This window comes from Pocillopora damicornis, chromosome 11 (assembly GCF_964200805.1).
Source record: "Pocillopora damicornis chromosome 11, jaPocDami1.2, whole genome shotgun sequence".
NCBI classification, from domain to species: Eukaryota; Metazoa; Cnidaria; class Anthozoa; order Scleractinia; family Pocilloporidae; genus Pocillopora; species Pocillopora damicornis.
The window spans coordinates 2,429,022-2,450,270 of NC_142680.1; the positions used below are offsets into that span (position 1 = coordinate 2,429,022).

Sequence of the window (21,249 nt, forward strand, 5' to 3'; positions counted from 1 at the left end):
AAGGGTTTCGTGATTGGCCAAGTATGCAGTAAAAATACTGACCAATGATCTTCTCCCCTTGGAACATTCGATCCCAAATGGCTTCAAGCTCGAGTATGTTTTGAAATTCTTCCCCTCGGCTTAAAAATTGTTTACAATTTCAAATTGAATCCATAAGGTTGCACTAGATGTGAATCTGGTAACAGTGTTTATGGTTTAAAACGCTAATCCTAGAAAAGTGAGTACATAACTCTCTCTACTAGTATCAGTTTCAAAGCTTCTTCATAAGTCATTTGTAAGTATGTAAGAGGGGGAGTAAGAACGTTGCCTTGAGTCTGTTAAGTGTCTGGCCCCACTAGTCCTCGTGACTTGAATCATTTTGTTTTTCATTACTCATCCCTTTAGTTAACTTATGGTAGACATAAAAAGTGACCATAGTCCCTGATGGTGAAATAAAGGGAGATGTGTCTGCTAAAGCGAATTGAATTTCAATATTCATTTATCTAAAACAGTTGGCAAGCTCATCTTTTGGAAATTCTACCAACTCAAGTGAATGAAAAAAAAAAGAACGAAACAAATTTTCAAGAAAGTAATGATAAGTTTTCCCTCCCCAGCCTTAACCCATTACACCCTAACACAAGCAAATATATTCTTCACACTGTTCTCTTTACATTTCCCACCAAGTGCATTAACAACTAAGAGCTCTGTTAGATGGTAATTATTTCCTGGTTCTCATGACACTGACGTTTGATTCAAGAGTGACATTGTGAGGAGAAATTGGATGTTGGTCACTCTTTGGGGTGGAAGGGTAAAACATTGTCATAAAAAGCAGGTCTCCCTGTCAAAATATTGCTAAAAAATCCAACCCAAGGATGAATAAAAATTATACACAAAGGTATCTCTACAAATCTAGTTTATTATGATGATTTTTTAACAAAAATAGTGTGCTTCTAAAATTACTGTTTTCTTTACCTCCCTTAAAATCAAACTTGATGTAATCATGAGTTCTAAACTAGTGTCCTCCCAGAGGTAGGAGGAAACAATTTCTTTTAACTCTTTCACTCCCAAGATCTCATTAGTAATTCTCCTTACTGTCTGCAAAACAATTCTTATAATGTTAGTTTGGAGAATTTGGTTTGGATAATCTACTCCCTAAATCATATTTGTCTTTATTCTCATTACTTGTCTGGTTGACATCAAATTGATACTGTAAGGGGAAATTCTGCATTGGTCACTCATGGGAATTCAAGTGTTTAAAGCCTACCTAAGGGTCATGTTGTGAAAATATAGCCTTGATCTACACAGGTAATAATTTCTACAGCTGATTTAAATGAAATCTCTTTATGATGCCAGAAACTTTAGATCAGCTGATATAACTAACTTGCCATGCATTGGACAAATATCAATTTATAAATACTTGGAAATTTAAATAGGAAAATAGCAACTACCGTAATGTAAAAACAATTTATAAAGTCAATATTTACACAGCAACCTCAATACAAAATTTTCAGTGGCAATAAAAATAATAATACTGATGATGATGATAGAAATAAGCCTTATTATGATGAATGATGATGATAGAAATAAGCCTTATTATTTCATAGAATAACAAAGGTGGTTATTGATGTTCAAAAATGTACAATACCAACTACTGAATTAAACTTTTGCTATTAAATGTTGGCCATAGCTAAGATGATCCTATTTACAACTGGTTATGGTAAATGCACGAATGTAGCCTATTACATTAAAATACTAATGAGTCAAAAAACACTTTCACTACTATAATAATGGAACACGATCTCCACTTCTTAATGATGACTGTGATTGAGAGCTACTGGCCTGTTCTGCAGCAGAACCATCTCCAATTAATGCTGTTGATGTAGTTGAACCATCTGTCATTCTTTGACTATGCAACGATGAGCGTCCAGCACTTCTAGGTCGTGGTCGGTCATTATCAAAGTTAACTTGACCAGGTATAGAAGCTGATGAACCCGTGGAGCCTAGAAACCCAAGAAAAACAATTAACCTACCAAACTCAATTCTCCCTTCTTGCTACTATACATTTCCTCACAAATAGGTAAGAAGAAATTAGTTATCTATCAAAATTACACTCTCAACTTTCCCTAAAATAACCACACATTTTTATGATGAAAGGTGATGAAAAAAGAAATGTAAACAAGGGGATATTGGGATATTGCTTGATTTAACATCAAATTCTCAGAACTAGAATTATTGGTAACATGTGGGGGACAGTTAAGAGAATTGATATCTAGGTCTTGGGAGTGAAAGGATAAATATTGATCACTTTTGGGAGTGTAGGAGTTATGAGAGCTTTGACTGATTATACCAAGTCCTGAAACTTTGCTCCAAAAATAGAAATTGCCCACCTGAAGGAGAAGAAGGATGCTCCTCAATCAATGGCATTGACCCAACTGAAATTTTCTTCCTTCTTTTAGCCATCTCTTGTCCTTCCTCCCAGTCTTCCACCTCATCCAACAGCTTATCTACACTATCTGCTTTAGAAGCCACTGAGAAGGAGGTGCCAGGTCGACTACCTGAACTTGAAACAGTTCTCATTGCATCAAAAGTTGAATAAGGACCCGCCAAGTCAATCATACTATCCCAGTCATATGCTGTGGAGCTACCATATAGACTTGAAGGAGTTTTGGTCTTTTCAGCCTCTTTTAGTGCCATGTAAACTTTCTGTTCAACATCATGTTTGACTTTGTCCATACGTCCATTCACAAATATTCCAAGCACATACATTTTCAAAAGCATGCGTTTCTTCATGGGGTCCATCAAGATGAAATCATATTCACGTTGATCGAGCCTTTTTCTCATCTGTGGCATCAAGACCATCAATTCCTTTGCTATCTCACGGACGGTCTTCTTCACTGACAGAGCAAACAGAGAGTGAGGTGCTAAGTTTCTGTGAGCTTCAATCAATTCGTCAAGAAGATCCCAGAGGGAATCAAAGGTTGGATCATCCAAGAACTCTGCTTCTCGGCAGTATGCATTGATGATGTGAATCTGCCTCTCCAACTCATGAACAGGTGCAAACATGGGTGGGCTTGAAAGCGCTTTCTCCAATGTATGACGGCCCCTCAGAACAGCGCGCATGTACTTCTTTGTTTCTTCACTGATGTTGCTTTTTCCATCTGTACTTAGCATTGGCCAGAGAGGCTGCTTTGGAAGTATAATATGCAAGTACCGCAGCAAGAGATACACAAGCCACAGAACTGCAACACACAGCCAAGCTATGTTCACCCATGTCAATATCAACTCTGGAATGGGTGGTACAAAGAAGGCATTTACAAGTTCATCAATGTTGTACATCTCCACCATGACACCGATGTATGCATTACCTGCATTGACAAGTAAGGAGAACAAAATCATGAAGTTGAATGCCGAAACACGGAAAGGAAGACTTCGGACCATTATCAGACTTAGCATAGATAGTGTTGCTCCTATGCCACCACCTAGCCGATCAATGGTGAACAAACCGCCTACCAATAGAACCAGAAAGAGCTTGGCAACCACCCAAGTTGGAGTGATGTTGAAAAGGACATGCAACAATCGTGAAATGCCTTTCCAGCAACACCAGCCTGTGAAAGCCCTAAAGGCTTTGATAGGAGGGCGGGCCAAGCCAGAAGAAAACAACCCAAAAAGAATAAGGAAAAAGAACAGAAAAATAGGAAGGTTGATGAGGAGACGTTGCCCAAAAGTAAGCCTGTTGCCCTCAGTAAAAAACAGGAACATTGCATAAAAACACACAAGGCTAAATTTTAAAATGAACATGATGGGTTTATAAAAGATCCAAAGCCGGCGGAATGATGAGAAGAGGTGGAACTGTCCGACTCCCCATAAAATGTCAAGTCCTTGATTGTATTCGGCCTCTTTGAGTTGCAAGTAACCCTCATGTTTTTCTTCACTGTAACAGATCACTTGGCCACGAATTTTCCTTATCATGTTTATTGGGTAGGCCAGGAACACAAGAATTACGACCAGACTTGCAATAGCAACAAACACCAAATGCTCTATGCTGTCCGAACTGTAGCACTTTACACTATTTTCAACATTCCATACTCCATCGCTTCGACAATGGAAAACACGGGCATATGCAGTACCAACAGGTAAGCAGGCGAGCTGGATAAAAACGCTGAAAACACGCTTCATCCTCGCAACATGAAGCAGCAGATACAGTGGTTTTCGATGAAGAAACACTGCATAAGTTATCAAAAATGTACATCCAATCACAGCGACTCCAATGGTCCATCCTATCAAATAATAACTGTAGTCTATGCCGATGCTTCCTGAAGGTAAAAACGTGTCTAGGTTTAAAGTACCAGTATATGCTCCAGATGAGACTTTCACAAATTCCCAAACGTCTAAATTAAAGAGAAAAACATATGAGGCATGTTGCACAAACGTTTTAGGATAGCCCCAGCGTTCTCCCATGGCTAATATCAACGCAAAAATCTGTATATGTTGCACAATCATGATAAGAGCATCGGAAACCCACAGCGTGATTCCATGATGTACAAAAGTATCTTCACTGTTTTCATCGTCCTCATCGAGATCGACTACAACTTTCTCAGATTCCTCGATTAAAGGGAGGTTGTCTACACCCTTTTCTTTCAGTTTTCGATTCAAAAGAGCCATTTTAAAGAACTAAAAGGGCCTTTCTAGGAATAATCCGGGAGAAATTGACTTCTAAACAACGTTAGAATGCATGACCTTCGTCATTACATTTGTGTTACTATGGGGTTTATTTGTGTAAATCTTACCAAATATGGTAAGAAAGACGTCATGATTGCCTCAGTTTCATGTACACAGTTAGACTGTGTAGTCCCTAGCAGGGATGATTTGGTCAGCATGGCCCTAAAATTTGCAGCGAATATATCGTTCACATTTTTGGAGCATAAAAATTTCCTTGATAGATACCAAGCAGCCAAAAGAGCAGGTGATGAACTTGAATATATCAGCTATGACCAGAAGTAGCCATTTATTGACAATTTGTACTGCCAGAGTTGTTTTCGAAACTTGAAGGAAGGGACCTCAACGGCCCCTGATTGTTTTGAAATTGGATGATGTTTTTCATGAATATTTATGTGAACCAAACTTTTTTCTCACCGTGTGCAACATTCTGGTGTTCAAGAGATAAAAGCATAAGATACTATTTTCTTGAAAAAAGGGTTTGCTTGAAATCCCAAAGACTTGAACTATTAACAAAAAATCTCCGCTTTTTATCTTTTATCTTTGACCTTCCTTCCTTCATTTATAAAATCGTACATTCATGCATTCTTTAATTTATTCATTATATCATTAGTTGTTTGCCTTTACTATCATTTATCTTATTTCTGTTTGCTTCGTCTTATCCACACTTGCCATTCTACCTCGTGTTCCTAATTTCTGTTTCTAATTCAGATTTATGTCCTCACTGACAGATTGTCATTTTACCTCACAGGTTTCAAAGCTGTGGAATCAGGTTTTCCACCAGATATTCCTATTGAGGAATTATCTAATGCCAGAGAAAATGCACAAATAGAACAGATTCTCATGAATGCTTTTGATGGTGAGCTCTTGTTAGGAATGAACCCTTTGTTTTAAGTCTAGTTTGTGAAGTAGGCTCTCTGTTTGACCAGGCCAAAACAATTTAACCTGGTACATCTAAGTGAGAAGTCATGTGTATGAGAGCTATCATTTTTTCTTTTTCATGCCATGCACTTCTTTAAACTGCTGAGATCAGAATTGCCTGTAATTTAGAGCAAACTCAAAGCGGCTCTGAACATTTCCAACAGGTTTTTTGAAATATACAGTTGATAAATTTTGATTTTTTTGATCGCGGTGTACAAATAAGAATAGGAGTCACTGATTGCTTTTAAATTAGAGGTTTTAAAGACACTTTGGTATTACTTTAGTAACCTCCTACTTGGAAAAAACCCCAACTTAGCTAATGATGGTTTGGAATTTGTTTGATGCCATCATGGATGCACTTCCAGTAAATAGGGAAAACTTGAGGAAATGATTTAGAGATCCCCATTCAGGCCTATACAGCATGCTGAGCTATATTTTTCTATTTCATAAATTTTTTTTCTTTGTAGGAGGTTCTAAAGGACTTGCAGCAGTACCTGGTAGAGAGGAAGAATTTAAGCAATGTTTAGAGTTATCTATCAAATATGCTGAAGCTGTTAAATGTACAAGGTAATGTGTGACCATTTGCTTTGGACAGATAAAATTTCCTCTCACTCAAGTTCTCTGCAGTAGCAAACCATCTCAGAGAATTCTTTATTTATTTTATCCCTTTCATTTTGAAGATCTCAAAATAAAATCATGTACATATTTATACCTTGAGCTCTGACAATCTGGTGTTTTATAAAGCAATATCACCTTTCTGATATTTCACTTATTCCTCCAACCTTGATGCTAGATAATGTGACTGTTTAGTAAGGAGAAATAACCCATTGGTCACTCTTAGGAGTTATTGCATCAAGTTATCAATAACTCAAATTGTAAGATTTGTCTGTCTGAGCTTCCATGTTTTAATTGAGACCACCATTAGCATCTGTCATTTATTGTAGATTGCATGTATTAGCTGGTGTGTTTCCTGAGGGTGTTACTAGCACAGATAACAAGTCAGTGGTGCTATGGGAGGAGACATATGTGAAGAATATGAAATATGCTTCTCAGAGGCTAGAAGAGGTAATCTGTTAGCACAATCTCTGACACGAAGAATTGTGACACAAATACATTTGAGAAGTAGGGATTTAACAATGACAGTCCAGAAGATTTGTGTGACTCAAAATTAGTTGCAATAGCAAACAAACCTATGCATGAGCCCCATAGCCCTTTTGCCCCAACATCAGTATCGATATTCTCCATGCTGTTCTCTATACATTTCCTAAGGTGCTAACAAGAAGAATTTGTTTAACAATCAAGAACTGTTTTAGTCAGTGATCTTTTCCTTGATTATCTTGAACATGCGATTCAGGGGTGATATTGTATGGAGAAATTAGATTCACTTATCACTTATCACTTATAGGGGACAAAGGGTTAAGAAAAAATAATTATTCATGTATTTACTACATTATGAAGACTGACTAGCAGTAAGATTGAGTATTCTTGTCTTAAACTGTTGCAGAATGGAATCACCCTTTTAGTAGAGCCTATCAGTACAATACCAGAGTATTTTTTAACTAATTCACAACAAGGTATTCTTTGTGACTTTTTTAATTGATTTTAATGTTATTATTTTAAATTGTTCTGCCACTTATTTTTGTTTCTGAAAAAAAAGAAAACGTATGTAACATCTAGTAATTCTGTTTTGACAGCAATCAATTTGATCAAGAAAGTAGATCATAGAAATATGAAACTTCTGTTGGTAAGTTGTTAAAAATGCAAAGCAGTATTAACTACAAAAAGAAAGACTTCCTGATAAATTTTCATTTCAAAACTATTTTCATTTATCTATTTATTTTTTAACCTATTTATGATCTGGTTTACCGCTAATTGTTTTAACTTTTGTTATTTTATAAATTTATCATAACAGTCACAATTAGAAAAGTTGGTTTTTGAGATCAATTTTCAAATCATTTGTAGGATTTGTTCCACCATCAGCGTACAACTGGTAACATAACACAGACTCTAAATGATTCCATGCCTTATATAGGTAAATTTCTACCTAAAAATAATTTACTGTTTCCAGCAGGGATATTACTTTCCTGAAAAAGCTTAATGAAACATAGGCAGTATGACGCATGAAAAAGACCAGTATTCCTTACTGGAGGAAAACTGATACTAACAAATATTCTTGGTGGCTTCATAAACTGGGTCAGTTAGTTGCTCTGGCAGGAAGTCAAATCAGTTGTGGATGCAGACTTACAATCACTTTTTTTATCAAGTCCACAAGGAGACTTGGTTGATATAACCTGATTTGGTTCATAAAGTATTGAGTTCTGGAAGACCAACTTCTGCTCTGGGAGACCAAATTCTCCTGTTTCATTCTCCCTTACACAGAGGTCTCTGTGAATGAATCTCCCTTATTTAGATTTTCATCGTTTTGAGACCGGCCCAGGGTGCTTGTGACTGTCTTAGTTATCCTACATTCTCTTTAGAATTTCTTGAATCACCTTGGCATTTTTAATGATTCCTAAAAACTACTTTTTCCTTAATTGTGAAATGTCATTGGGAAATAGAAGGAAAAACTCTAACAGCTGCTTTTGGGAAAATTTAGAGCATAACTGGGATTGGTTGGGGAAGGGTGATTCAAAACAAAACATTTGTCTAGTTTGGTTGGGGGGTGTGAATATTTACTGAAGACTTGATGTCTAAATGCTCAACAGGCCAAGCAACAGAACCTCCTCAACCTTTCCCTACCCTTCTAATTGCCAGAAGTTTGGACCCCCTACTGAAGTCAGATACATCCTCCAGTGTTATCGATCTTTCCATTAAAAATATCGTATGCCACTTTCTGCACAGCTGCTGCTAATCAATTTTTTGTCTCATTTTTTAATTTATTTGTTCATTTTTTTTTTCATTAAATTTCATAGGCCATATCCAAATAAGCCAGGTGCCATCACGAAATGAACCAGATTTAGATGGCGAAATCAACTATCCTTTTGTATTCCATCACATAGCTAAACTAGGATACAAAGGCTGGATAGGCTGTGAATATCATCCAAGAGGTAAAACACTATTTTTATTTTGAATCATTTTTTACATTATGAATTGTCAATAGAAAAATCATTTCAACATCTCAAATAGTTATGTCAGGCTTCATTAACATTCATCCAAATTTTGAATAGTTCCAACTGATTTGACATGGTTTCGAACACTGTTCTCCAATTACAGACACTTTTGTCCAAATTCATACACCATGCTATGGTCTTATTTCAGACGCTTCATTTCAATTTTGGCCAGTACTGTCTTACTTTTTATGTTAGTATCCATCTTTGGACATTAGTGTCTGATTTTAAGTCTAATGACTACGGACTTGTTTTGAAAGTAGCCTCCAATTCTAGTCACTTGTGTCTGAATTTGGACATTGGTGTCCGATTTTAGACACTAGTGCCCGATTTTCAACACTGGTGTCTGATTTTGGACACTATTGACCAATTTTGGACACAGTAATGTCTGATTTTAGACTCTAGTGTCCAATTTCATGCAATAGTATCCGATTTTGGACACTGGTTTCCCATTTTGGACGTTAGAGTGATTCCAGACTCTAGTGTCTTATTTTAGTCACTTTCAGGCTTGAGCTCAATTTCAGCCACTATTGTCTGATTTTGTATGTTAGTGTTCGATTTTGTCTGACTTTGGGACTAATGACTATGGACTAAGTGTGAGACTTTCCGATATTGGATGGATAGTGTTCGATATGGATGATAGTGTTTGCTTTTGGATGAAATGATCTGATTTTGGACGATTGGGTCTGACATGGGGTAATAGTGTTTGCTTTTGGAAGGTAGTGTCAGATATGGGAAGATAGTGTCTGCTCCTAGATGGAAGTATCTGATTTTGACCATTAGTGTCTGCTTTTGGATGAGGGCTCTCCTTGATCTGACTTTAAAATTAATACCATAGGTCAAACGGAAGACAGTTTAGGATGGTTAGCGCCTTATCTTGTTGATCAATAATATCTAATCTTTCAGACTGCTGTCTAGGTAAGTTAGTGTCCTCAACAAAATCTTTTTGGATTTAAGTTTTGCATGACTATCAGTTTTGCAAACTATTTTTGTTTATTTTTCCAGACTTGGCTGTAATATTTGCTTTTTGAAACTGCTAAATTCATAATGAATGGAATAACTTGAAAGTTACCCATTAAGGCCAGATGGCTCACTGGAAAGAAATCTCCAAGTTCTCACTTTATGATCTTTCACATACTATTCAGTAATTCTGCTATAGTGATATAGGTTACAATTGGATCTGTCATTTTCTGATGCAGCCATGAATTGTTTCAAACCTACTCTCTTAGGATCTGTTAATTACTTATTCTCCCTCCTAACTGCTTCACATGCTGTTATAAAACAATGTGGAGAATTTTTTTTTTTAACTGGATAAAATTCTCTTACTGATAGGTTTGTCTATCTTTACCACCTGTTTGCTAGACAATGTCTTGTTGATGTAGGGATAATTAACATGCAAATTACTTCTTGGGTTGAAACAGTCAAATTATTTATATGTGTTTCTTAAACTGTGGTTCAAATTACTGATATGATGTTAACAATCTTTTATCTTATTGCTAACGATAAATTCATAATTATTTATTTTTCACAAGTTAAGGCGTCATATGTATGTTTAATCTTTTATTGAGTTTTGAAATATTGTAAGAGAAAGATATCTTTATATTATCATGCATTAAAAATAGGAATGGTTCCACAGGCTTTTACAATGATCTTCTAAATTTTAAATAAGTCCGAATGGCAATATTTTATCGCACTCTAGACGCTATGTTAGAAACTAGCAAATGAAGCTCCCCCGCCCCCCCCCCCATATCTTTTTGGCCACTTACTCGCCCCACCCTCGCTATTTATATTCCTCTGTTCTGAATACGTGCTATGAATTCTTTTGTCTTGTTTTTGCCGAATCGAATTGGGAAGGTCAGTCTGTCCACAACCGTTCTTTTTTACCTTTTCTTTTCTTTGCTTTTGTTGTTTTTTTTTTATATTAGTTTAGCATGCCTAGGGTTTAGATTTAAGGAGAAATAAAAGTTCTCTGAACTGCCTAAAAAGAGGTCTGATATTCTGCTGGTAAGGTGCACGTCAACTGATTTTAGTTGCCAAGGCTTCTGAACCTTCTGGGCAGAAAGCACGTGGACAGCGTAATAAGCTCCACGTGAAATAGTACATCGGCTGAGGAAGCTTTGGAGAGGTTTTTCTTTCGGGGTTCCGAATTACACAGTTCTTATAGGCACTTAGTTCGCGAGGGTGCTAATGGCAGGTGGGTTTTTTTTTTTTTAATCACTATCAATAATGCAAATAAGGGTGCCCGTTTTCGGTTCCGTTATCAGGTGTTAGGTTTCCGTTTTCTAAGACACGTTTTCGGGTCTTAGGTACTAAGGTGTCTTAGTTTTCGGGTCTTCGTTTTCGGGGTCTTTTTCTTAAAACTGGTGTTTGATTGCATACTTTATCGCTATTAGAAAGATTAAAACCGGAACTGGATATTTCCGACGAGAAACCATAACATGATTATGATAAATGAAAAAAATAATGGGGTCTTCGTTGTCTGAACCTAGATCTTAGGTCTTAGCTTTCGGGGTCTTCGTTTTTGCTACAAGCCACATCAACCCTTGACCCCAACAGGTTTTTTGAAGAGTCGTTTTGTACCATTTATATCCCGTTGCGAAGAGAGGAGCTTGTGGACGCGAAGAGTATTTCCAAAGACCACAAAGAAGCTTTTCCGCCTTCCTTTGGGTATCTTTTAACCAGTGTTATCAGTGCCATCGTCTAAAGTCATTTCCCGTTAAAAGTCAACTTCGAGTAGGTGAGACAAATTTTTAACAACGAGTTGAGCTATGTGGCCTTCTGTCCGTTGTAGGTAACCTTATCCTAGCTGGTTTGTTTCAGATCGAAATAATTCTAACAAAATTATAGGACTCGCTTTCTTTCCGACTTTCGTTCGTTATGGCAAGAATATAATTTATTTGCTTTGACTCTGATAGGTTCCAAGGGCTTATTTTAGGGGGAAATCACTCTCCGCTCTGATGAAATTTAACACCGTTGATTGAGAGAAGTTTCAAGATGAATTACTCGATCTTACAGGTTGTTTCAGTGCAATTTTTTTTAGCTTCTCTCTGATACCATCTTTTTTAATTTTATGTTCAATTAAAAGGTAAGGTAAAGCTAAGGTGGGGGTGGGGGACTGGGGCGTCTGTTTGTTTGCTCGGAAACTTTATCATGGAAGGTTTTATATCACCAAGAGCTCAAAATCTTCATAACGTAAAATTTTCTCTGTTATTCTCCTACAAAAGTGAACGATTTTTCTCGCAGCAGTTTGATATGTTTGTGCTCTTAATATGTTATGTTACTACTGTCAATTAAGATGAGACTGACTTATTTTACAGATGATTTCAGTTTATCATCTTCTATTCCTGAAAATTTTTTTGCCTGGCATCTCTGGAATAACAGAATGGGGTTTCAAAAGATTCATAAAATACGAACCCGGTGATATGAACCTTATAATAACAGCCCCTCACGGAGGTTCACTGGATCCCAAGACTCAAAGTGATGGTCGCAGATGGCCATACAGAGGAAATGGCTGTAAAGGAAGCGATGGTGAATGTATTTGGACACACGGTTGTGGGGTTAAATCTGCAAAGTGCATTGCTTTAATAAAGAGGGATGATTTTACCATGGGCATCGCTCAAGATATTGCCAATGAAATCAAGGTAATAGCAGGTAAGAGAGTACTATGGCCCTGGTACCTTTAGAGCCTTTGGATCCGTGTCAGTATGTAAGCAACTGCGAACTCGCCCCTCCCCTAACTCAACAACAGTCCACTGATAATAAGTTAGGGTTAATGTTAGGTCGGGGGAGGGGTACGTGCGCACTTGCTCGGATATTGACATTGATCCGAGCCTTGTTATCTTGTGGTGACGTTTCGAGTGTTCTTTTCATTTCTTTTAGTTTAGAGGGGGACAATCTTCTCATCTGATGATCTTTACCTCACTAAATCTACTTGTATCGCTTAATCTCTTTTATGCTCCAGTTCCCTTTCAAGCTTGCTGCGTCTGAGAAAAGGAATTTTTTTTGTATGCTTTTTCTCTCCACTAGGGCCCATATCACTTCCGCTTCCCTTTCTTCCCCGCCTCGCTGGTACTGAATCCGTCTGAAAGCTTGCGAAAGTAATTATAAGGAACCCACCATCCCCTCCAGCCTTGAAGGCTTCTAAGAGTCTGTGTGGTGAATGACCACCACACAGATGAACGAAAGAAGTCCTTAGAGGAGTCTCCCCACCCGCGAAGTTGGTCAGTCTGTGGTTTGAATTCCTACAGGATACTCCGATCTCCTCTATTGTCTCACATTCGTGGAAGACGCTAAACATCTTTGTTTTTTCGACAACCGTGCACAAAAATTCACTATTTTCTTTCTTGCCTTATCTCGACATACGACCGCAACAAAACTAACAATTTTACCAGAGGGACCAGACCAGTTATTTACTATGACACGAATTTAAAATCCTCCTCCCCCACCTCTCCCCGCTGGCGGCAAATAATGACTTGATGGCCATTATTAAGAAATCCTCCGACTACCCCCTCCCCCACCCCCCCTTGCGACAAATAACGACTAGCTCTCGTTAAAAACAGGTCTCCGACCACACGTCGTGTACAGCATGCTATTAAGAGCCAAACTTGACGTGAACAGGGAGATCGAAGAAGCAACCTTCAATATCTCGGACGCAATTGCCGCCTATTATGATTACTCCTTTTTCATCAACAAGGCCAAGTCGAGCATCACAAGGCATGGGACTGGGCGCGGCTTACTGCTGGACATTCACGGCAGTGCTGATCACCTACAAAGAACTGTTTTAGGTTATCTGGTTCATAGCAATTATCTCGACAAGGGAGACTATAGCATGGACATGTCCTCTATCAGAAGCCTTGGTAACCACTGGTGTGGAATCGACAATATTTGTTTTAAGGAATTCGTCCAGGGTAACAGAAGTCTTGGGTACTTTATGAATCAGCAAGGCTTACTCGCGATACCCTCTCCGCAAAATAAAAAAATAAAACCAGCTGTGATAACTTATCTGTCTGGAGGATACACAGTGGCTAAATTTGGGTCCAGAGATGGAGGAAATGTTGATGGTATACAGCTGGAATTTTCCCGTGCATTGCGATCGAGTTGGAACCATAATGCAAAGAATAAAGTAGCCAGAGCTATTTTAAATTTTCACAAGTTTAACTACCTAGGAGAACCTTAACATCAAGCTACCTTCATGTAAGTTTTTCTTATTTCATCTGACGTCGTTCCCAGGCTTCTCAAAAAGAAGAGAAACTCGACTGAAGAAGACTGAGTTTGATTCTTCTCGACTTCGTAGCGCCGTCTTAGTTTCGTCGGTCATAGTTCGGATGTTCGCCTTCTCAAGCGCAACAAGGAGTATGTACTCAACTTTTATGAGTAGTTTTTACTTGTAATAAAGCATAATATTACCAACATTATGAGAGAAAAATGTCTTGGATGGCACTTGAAATTTTATTAACAACGATTAATCTGTCTTGATGACGTAAAATTTGTCCAGTTTGAGTCTTAAGCTTGTTGTTCGACTTTACACGAAATAATCTTGCCTAGATTGCATTGAAACATTTTGGCGTTGGAAAAATTTCAGTATATGAGCTTAATTAAAATAATGGTGAAAAAGTGCACAAAACATCCCGGACGAAATTAACAAACTTTACATGTGCAAGAATAAAAATCTTGGTCACGAGCCTTTAAGAAGGTTCTTAAAGTCCAATTACACGAAATTACACTCTGGACAATGAAACTGTTGAATGGTTTTTTTTTTTACCTTCGAACCTTCGTTACCGTTTCTCTCCTGTAGGGAGATAACACTTTTAATCTCCTATATCCTAATAGTGACTATCATCGAGATTCTCCAAACCGAATATCCTACTGAATGAAACAGCGAGGACCTGAGAGTAAGAAAGTGGTCACCAAATGAAAAAGCCCTCAACTACCAAACAAATCCTCCTTGCCGGTACAATAAGAAATGTATGGAGAAAGACACGTGTAGGGTATAGAGGGATTAAGGTAAAGTTTTGATTTTGGCGCCGAAGGTTATGCCTTTGTCTGCCTACGAGAGATTCGATAGTATTAGTAATCAGTTTTTCCATGCTTTTATAGTGTAGCCTGCCCAACACAATAGTCTCACATCTGCGCATGTGTGAACGTTATAATAGCAGGTGGCGAGGCCGTATACTTTGAGACTATCAGAACCAAGTTGTCATACAAGTGTTTTTTAACTTACACAAAAGACAGAAAATCTCAGTATTTTGATGAAACTGATCACTTTTTCCGATAAAGCTAAAAGCAAAATGACCAATCAACAGGATGCCCATAACTGAATAAACCTTATTTCTTCTGTTTTTCTTTGAAATTTTCCGTGTACTTGGCGCGCGGGCGCCCAAAATTGATCACCTTACGCATGCTCGACGTTTGACCGCTGTGTTAGTCCGACCACAGATTGGGAATGAAAAAGCTATTAATATACACTCAACTCCTACATTCCCGTTTATCAAATTCCTTCCGCTCTGGCCAGCGAAAACTCATACTAGTGTTACTAAGAAAATCCTCTAGAATTGTTAATAATCTTACTAATCAGTTCTCCCGTCATTGCCACGCTTGTCGCAGCATTTTAATCGAAGCAAGTCTCTGAGACACAATGGTGACAAGAACCAAAATTCCCAGCGTGCCAAGAATGAACCAGTAGTCAAAATCTTCCTTGAGGACGTCAAACATCCGGGATGGTGTAATTCTGGTCCAGTAAAGGTCCAGTCCATATGCAAACACCAGACAAGTAGATTCAAGGCCCGACCCGGCCGTGTACACACCGTTGATACTGGCAACTAAAGAAGGAACAGAACATTTGTAAAGATGTAAATAAATTTCCACTAGGGAGCTTTCGGTTCTAACTTGGTAAGAGAGAAGTTTTAGCTCTTCAATGATTGTCAATGAAGGCTGTTTACTTGGGAGAACAACTATTCGGGTTTTTTCCCCTATCCGCGTGGGCGAGCAACTATCCTCGTTTGCTTGTGTATTTTCGTAGGGGGAACAATTATCTCCTTTTGCTTCCTTTATTCCCCTGGGCAAGCAACTATCTTTGTTTGCTTGTTTATCCCCGTGGGGGGGGGGAATAACTATCCCCGTTACTTCCGTTTGCTCGATTACTTTGGTTTTGGATTTATGACCCTCAAACGGAAAGCGCTTTGAAGTTTTTTTCGTCATAAGATACTTGCCAGTTTGGTTGTAGTTAATGAAAGCCAATGGATTCGCAGTCAGCTCTGGAATATAAGGATGTAATCCTTCTTCACGGTCCTGTTGGGTGGGCAAAAATTTTCTCCGCGGGTCCAAAAAGTTCTTGGGTAGGCTCCAGATGTATCCAGTTTGTAACCCGAACAGGAGAGTTTTATGAGTGATTCCTCGCTCTGTTATGGTGACAGTGGCAGTGCGTACTGTTGTTGGAAATATGTATGACTGCTGGAGTATAATTGGCATGGGGGGAGGCTCGAATGACGACAGAGCAGTGCTGAAATAAAACGAATTGGTTTAAATGGGTTCTGCTTTTACGTGCAGCAATTTTCAAATGAGTATCGAAAGTAATTACTTCGTCAAGGTCCATAAAAGCAAAAAGAAAACCTCGGCCACTATACAGGCATGTTGACCTCAGGCATATTATCAAATGTCCTTCAGCTGTAAGCGCGAACACACGGTGTCATGTTTTCTTGTACAGCTCTACTTTTTTTACAAAGGAACATGTCAAACTGTTTTCAGTTTCAAATTTTGTTTTGTTATCAGATGGTGTCTTTCTGTGTTATTGGAAAGTATTTTCATGGAAAATCAAAATCAGTTGTGACAGTTCTGAGACTAACTACCGGTATTCGTTAAAACAGAACAGTACTTGGACAATTTTCACGAAATTTAGTTACTCTTTTTAAAGTCTTGAGAAACGTATTTCCGAAAGTAATAATAAGATACACTTTCCAGCAAACAGGAGAGAATAGGAAACTTGTCAATTAGAGGGTGTTCTCATACTGACACCAAAATCTCTAGAATGATTTACAACTGTGGCAGCTAGAGGGGAGAATTACCAACTTGATCCAAGGAATGAAATGGCTATTATAACCTGTTTCTCTCTGTGTATCCATCATACATCTCCAACACAGTCAGCTCATATCTGCGGGATTTGGTATTGTATAAACAGTAGACCAACCAGTTTTCAGAGTGCACCATATGGATAGGACCCTTGGCACTCTTGTGACGCGTATGGAATATAATCAGTCCTTCAACAAAAGTGATGTCATTTTTAGGTTCAATTTTTCATCAGTATTAAAGCTTGTTTAACAAAGTTAAGTAGTGTGAACATACTTCAGAAAATTTCTTATGACCAGCTAGTTCTACAAATTATATTGTGACTACCAGTAGGTCCTTGCTTGAAAAAAAAAGTAATTGCCTTTTTTTAATCTAAAACCCTAGGGTTGCTATGAGTGATTCGAAGTGGAAGAAATCTGGGAACAAGCAGTGTTGTTATCAAGGCTGTGCAGTAATTTTTGAAAGGGAAAATTTCTACAGTTTTAGAGTTTCAAATAATTTTTCCAATACCTACTAGCTACCACATGCTTGACCAATTAGTGACCATCAACTACTGCAATGTCAGTCTTGCACTTTTCAACCATTTACACCCTAACATTGGTGTTCATATTCTCCATACTGTTTTCTGTACATTTCCTAAGACACTTACAGGGAGAATTTGTTTAACAATCAAGAGCTTTTTTAGTTGGTGATCATTTCCTTTATTCTCATGGCCTTAATGTGGGATTCAGGAGTAATAATGTTAGGAGAAATTAGATGCTAATCATTCTTAGGGGTGAAAGGCTTAAAGATACTCTGGTACACATGTACTTACACTCTCTGTTACATGAGGGAAGCAAGAAACTGTAAATTGTCATTGTCATTATCATTATAATACCTGTGACAGCATCAATAAGGTAAATAGAAATGCCTGGCTTAGATTGCTGAGTAACTTCAGTGCCAACAGCGATCAGATTTGGATTCAAGTACTTGTAAAGCACCCTTCTGTCCCCAAGAACTTTTCCTTGTGAATGAACATGTTCCAGAGGACTCTTTGATGCTGATACAAAAAAACAATGTCTTAAAAGAGCACAAAGAATAAGGCAGAAAACTATAGAGTATGACACGATAATAATTATCACTTTTCAAAATGCCTTTTGTTCTCCTATCTAAACAAGTTTTAAATGTCTCTTATTACTCCCCCAAAAGTCTTAAAAATATATATTTACCCCTTTCACTCCCACAAGTGACCAAGACAGAATTTCTCCTCACAATATCAATATGATATCAAGCAAGTAGGCAATGAGAATTTTTAAAAAAAAATCAATGATGAGATTATTAGTTGATCCAACACCAAAGTCTCTGAACTAACATCATGAGAATTGTATGGCAGATAGTAAGGAGAATTACCAATGAGATCTTGGGAGTGAAAGGACTAACATAACATAAAAGAATGAACTTTGTCTCAAACATGCATATTTTTATTCAACACAGTGGAACTAGACTTATTTTGGTGCCCTATCTGTTTCATAATGTTTGAGAGGCAATTGGATTACTGTGGATTCTAATAACAAGACATGAGCAAACTAAGCTGAGCACTTGGTAAGATTTAACCCTTTTCATCCTAACACCAGTCTGCATATTCTCAATACTCTCCTCTATACATTTATTCTGGTATTGGTTAGGAGAATTTGTTTAACCACTACTCTCTCCACTGCACCATTTGCAAACCCCTTGTTGCTACTTTTAGTTTTTCACATCACCTTCCTGCTTGAAAATGCAGAATGATCATTCAAAAGAGAGATTCCTTTGTTCTTAAGAGAGAAAGTGTTAATGTTCTGTCAATGACTAATTTCTTCCAGCTTGTTGCACTTACCAATATTAGAAATAGTCTGCTGTGAATGAGGAAAGTTAACATTCCACATGTCTCTCACATGAAAGACATTTTTCTGTGTATCTGACAAGAGCATGTATCCTTTCAAATTATTCTTCTCTTTATCAGCCAAGAAGAAGAAGATTGATGAGGATGCTTTAGACACAATCTCAATTGCATCTGTGGTGCGTGGAAACACGTGGACATTCAGAGAAGAGTCAAGAAGAAGCAGAATTTTGGTGTGTTTAGCATCTGAAAAGAGAACAAATAGATTACAATTCCTTGATGTTGCTTATAAAATTATAAATTCACCAGGAGTAGACACATTCCTCAGATTTTACCACATCAGACTTTGAGTAAGTGAAATGGGGGTGGGGAAGGGAACTAGAATACATACCAGTATGCGGAAGGAGCATGGACTGTACCACCCTGTAGGGAAGCTGGTTTCCTTTGAGATGTCCAGGACTAGTTGGTTTCCCAGTAATTGGGTTGAAAACATGTATCAGTGATCCTTCAGATGTGCGTGATTTGCCAAGCACTATGCACTGTGCAGTCAAAGGAAAGTGAGCAACAGTTCGCTGTGTGTAGAGTAAAGAGTACTTCTTTTCATTTTGAGAAAAAGGGGCAAGAGCAGGCAAAAAATATTTCCAGACGATGCTTCCATCTGCAGAATTGAGACCAAAGATTTTTCCTGAAGATGTTACGATTATAATCAATTTGCGCAGGTTGAACTGGTCTCTTGTCAGTTGCTCTTCTTCATTGTCTGTTGACTCAGCAAAGAAGCCATGTTCTTGTTGTGCTTTGACAAAGGCTTGGAATTGCTTTACAAGAACTTGGAACTGTTTAACTTGGGCACGGATTCGGCGGATAAACATGGACAAAATGTCATCTGCAAAACAAAATTATGATTCTTAGCAAAAGGATCACCAAATAAAAAGGGTGTGGAAGAACATTTTTCAACAGAAGTGCAGCATATACTAGCATCAGGGGGGGAGGAACCAAGCTGGTTAGTTATTATAAACTGTCAATTTTCATCAACAAAGCAAGAAGGGGAAAGAGTTCTTATAAGTGAAATATTGGTTTTATAAGGGCATGTCAGGCTCTCTTATTAATCATAATGGACATCAAAATTTTAAAAGCAATAAATTAAGCCTTCACACTAAAATTGTATTTAATACTCTACCATTTGGATGCGCCCCAAACTCCTCCTGAAGTGTCTCAAAATTTGCTTGTGAGGGTGAAAATGGTAGCTCAACCACCTCTACAGCTGTAATATCTGCAAGAGCTTCTTCTCGAGACCACATGATACGTCCAGGAAACTGTATCAGTAATACTGCATGGTCTGTGGTGGTAAGGAGAACTCTGTAACCGAGTTCATTCTCTTTTTTATTGAACAAGTACAACAGTGCATCTGCTGCTTCACCACGGTCAACCATTGCTACTTTTTGTGACATGTCTTGTAACAGTCTCCAGTCATCTAGATCATAGCATTTAATCTCTGATGATTCTTCTGTGATGGGTGTTACTGATGCCAAAATAGCTTTATTGCCAAGTTCTGCTGCACTAAGCAGGGAGGGTTCAGTAAATTTGGCCAACAGTTTCAGACTTCTATCACTATTTAACTTTAACACAAGTTGTTGAGTTTTTGAAAGCTTTAAAAGAAATTCTGATCGTTCATCCCAAGAGTTTGAAAATGAACCAAATGAATGTAAACTGGGTTTACTAACAGCCAGATCTTCAACTCCTAGTCCTAATGAAGTTAACGATAAGGTTTTCACAGTTGCAGACTCATCACTGACAGAAATCAGATGAATACTGTTGCTAAATATTTCTGCACAAACCAAATTCAAACTCTTAACAAAAGTACAGCTAGCACCATTGCCAATCCATGGTGCTCCAATTCGTCTTTCTCCTTTCACCTCACCAGTTTCAACACTTAACTTTTTAATTACAATATCCACATCATTTTGAATCCCTATGAGATACAGATCCCCACTGGAATGCTGAAAATTGAAATAGTCAGCTGTTTGTCCGCTACTATCATGTGACCATTTTACTGAGCCATCTTGGAGTGAGAATGCTTTCACCATATTGAAAGCCAGTGAAATAACCAAGTCGTTCTCTTTATCTTCTACCAAAGCTGTTCTTAGACCGCTCCATCCATGAAAGGGTGAAGTTACTTCTTTGACCGAAGATGCTGATCTAGCAAGCGATTCCCACAAAAGTGCTCCGTTGCTGGTGTCCCACGATCGCAAATATTTTCCGTTACTTGAAGAACTCACAAGCAAATTTTCCCGATAAAGCAACGTATCTAAAGCTCCTTCACTTTCCTCTAAGACCTGACGCCAAATAATGGAACCAGTTCTTGAATTTAAGGCTGCTACAACATTAGATTCCGTGCCCACAAACAATCGCTTACTGCTCTGCGTAGAAACATCAAAGTATGAAAATTTCACTTTGCCCAAATAGCTTTGACGCCAGTCAAAGAGACCAACTTGATCTTCGAATAATCCTAAACAAAGCTTCCAGTTTATCAAGGAAAGAAAAACGCACATGCAGCCCCTCATTGCCGCCATCTTGAGAGCACCTGCAAAAGGCGAGGCTACTGAGAAG

At 38.0% G+C, this 21,249-nt stretch overlaps 4 protein-coding genes and 1 long non-coding RNA gene across 6 annotated transcripts; 3 read left to right on the top strand and 2 right to left on the bottom strand.

Moving 5' to 3' along the window:
- Nucleotides 1–875: 875 nt before the first annotated feature.
- On the bottom strand, nucleotides 876–4,709 carry LOC113682904 (uncharacterized). Its single transcript, XM_027200083.2, has 2 exons — nucleotides 2,367–4,709; nucleotides 876–1,979 (listed from the first exon to the last, which is right to left on the bottom strand). The coding sequence occupies exons 1-2, from the start codon at nucleotides 4,639–4,641 to the stop codon at nucleotides 1,759–1,761; spliced, it is 2,496 nt and encodes an 831-aa protein (XP_027055884.2). The 5' UTR covers nucleotides 4,642–4,709; the 3' UTR covers nucleotides 876–1,758.
- An 86-nt stretch (nucleotides 4,710–4,795) lies between these two features.
- On the top strand, nucleotides 4,796–10,356 carry LOC113682910 (putative hydroxypyruvate isomerase). Of its 2 annotated transcripts, XM_027200091.2 has the most exons (10): nucleotides 4,796–4,942; nucleotides 5,447–5,554; nucleotides 6,084–6,183; nucleotides 6,561–6,681; nucleotides 7,121–7,190; nucleotides 7,311–7,360; nucleotides 7,579–7,648; nucleotides 8,529–8,663; nucleotides 9,562–9,641; nucleotides 9,729–10,356. In XM_027200091.2, exons 1-9 carry the CDS (start codon nucleotides 4,855–4,857, stop codon nucleotides 9,612–9,614), a joined length of 795 nt encoding a protein of 264 aa, XP_027055892.2. In that variant the 5' UTR covers nucleotides 4,796–4,854; the 3' UTR covers nucleotides 9,615–9,641; nucleotides 9,729–10,356. The 2 variants fall into 2 exon arrangements, with proteins under 2 accessions (XP_027055892.2, XP_027055890.2); XM_027200089.2 differs by having other exon boundaries at nucleotides 9,562–10,356.
- A 43-nt stretch (nucleotides 10,357–10,399) lies between these two features.
- LOC149037042 (uncharacterized) lies at nucleotides 10,400–14,460 on the top strand. The gene is made up of 3 exons (XM_027200088.2): nucleotides 10,400–11,460; nucleotides 12,041–12,374; nucleotides 13,283–14,460. Exons 2-3 carry the CDS (start codon nucleotides 12,041–12,043, stop codon nucleotides 13,897–13,899), a joined length of 951 nt encoding a protein of 316 aa, XP_027055889.2. The 5' UTR covers nucleotides 10,400–11,460; the 3' UTR covers nucleotides 13,900–14,460.
- LOC113682903 (ER membrane protein complex subunit 1) lies at nucleotides 14,153–21,247 on the bottom strand. Its single transcript, XM_027200082.2, has 7 exons — nucleotides 19,820–21,247; nucleotides 19,034–19,525; nucleotides 18,640–18,888; nucleotides 17,662–17,823; nucleotides 16,819–16,975; nucleotides 15,932–16,221; nucleotides 14,153–15,541 (listed from the first exon to the last, which is right to left on the bottom strand). Exons 1-7 carry the CDS (start codon nucleotides 21,210–21,212, stop codon nucleotides 15,306–15,308), a joined length of 2,979 nt encoding a protein of 992 aa, XP_027055883.2. The 5' UTR covers nucleotides 21,213–21,247; the 3' UTR covers nucleotides 14,153–15,305.
- Nucleotides 18,226–19,367, top strand: LOC113682916 (uncharacterized). The gene is made up of 2 exons (XR_016181034.1): nucleotides 18,226–18,365; nucleotides 18,766–19,367. It is a non-coding gene; the product is annotated as an uncharacterized LOC113682916 (long non-coding RNA).
- Nucleotides 21,248–21,249: the final 2 nt, after the last annotated feature.

Bases quoted from the DNA above. Each gene is read 5' to 3' on its own strand.
- LOC113682904 (XM_027200083.2), bottom strand. From the start codon at position 4,641: ATGGCTCTTTTGAATCGAAAACTGAAAGAAAAGGGTGTAGACAACCTC. The intron at 1,980-2,366 runs GTGGGCAATTTC...TTGGGTTTCTAG, and splicing joins GCATCCTTCTTCTCCTTCAG to GCTCCACGGGTTCATCAGCT.
- LOC113682910 (XM_027200089.2), top strand. From the start codon at position 4,855: ATGGCCCTAAAATTTGCAGCGAATATATCGTTCACATTTTTGGAGCAT. The intron at 5,555-6,083 runs GTGAGCTCTTGT...TTTTCTTTGTAG, and splicing joins TCTCATGAATGCTTTTGATG to GAGGTTCTAAAGGACTTGCA. The intron at 7,649-8,528 runs GTAAATTTCTAC...TAAATTTCATAG, and splicing joins TGATTCCATGCCTTATATAG to GCCATATCCAAATAAGCCAG.
- LOC149037042 (XM_027200088.2), top strand. From the start codon at position 12,041: ATGATTTCAGTTTATCATCTTCTATTCCTGAAAATTTTTTTGCCTGGC. The intron at 12,375-13,282 runs GTAAGAGAGTAC...CGTTAAAAACAG, and splicing joins TGAAATCAAGGTAATAGCAG to GTCTCCGACCACACGTCGTG.
- LOC113682903 (XM_027200082.2), bottom strand. From the start codon at position 21,212: ATGGCGGCAATGAGGGGCTGCATGTGCGTTTTTCTTTCCTTGATAAAC. The intron at 19,526-19,819 runs GTAGAGTATTAA...TTTGTTTTGCAG, and splicing joins GTTTGGGGCGCATCCAAATG to ATGACATTTTGTCCATGTTT. The intron at 17,824-18,639 runs GTAAGTGCAACA...TTTTTGTATCAG, and splicing joins GCAGACTATTTCTAATATTG to CATCAAAGAGTCCTCTGGAA.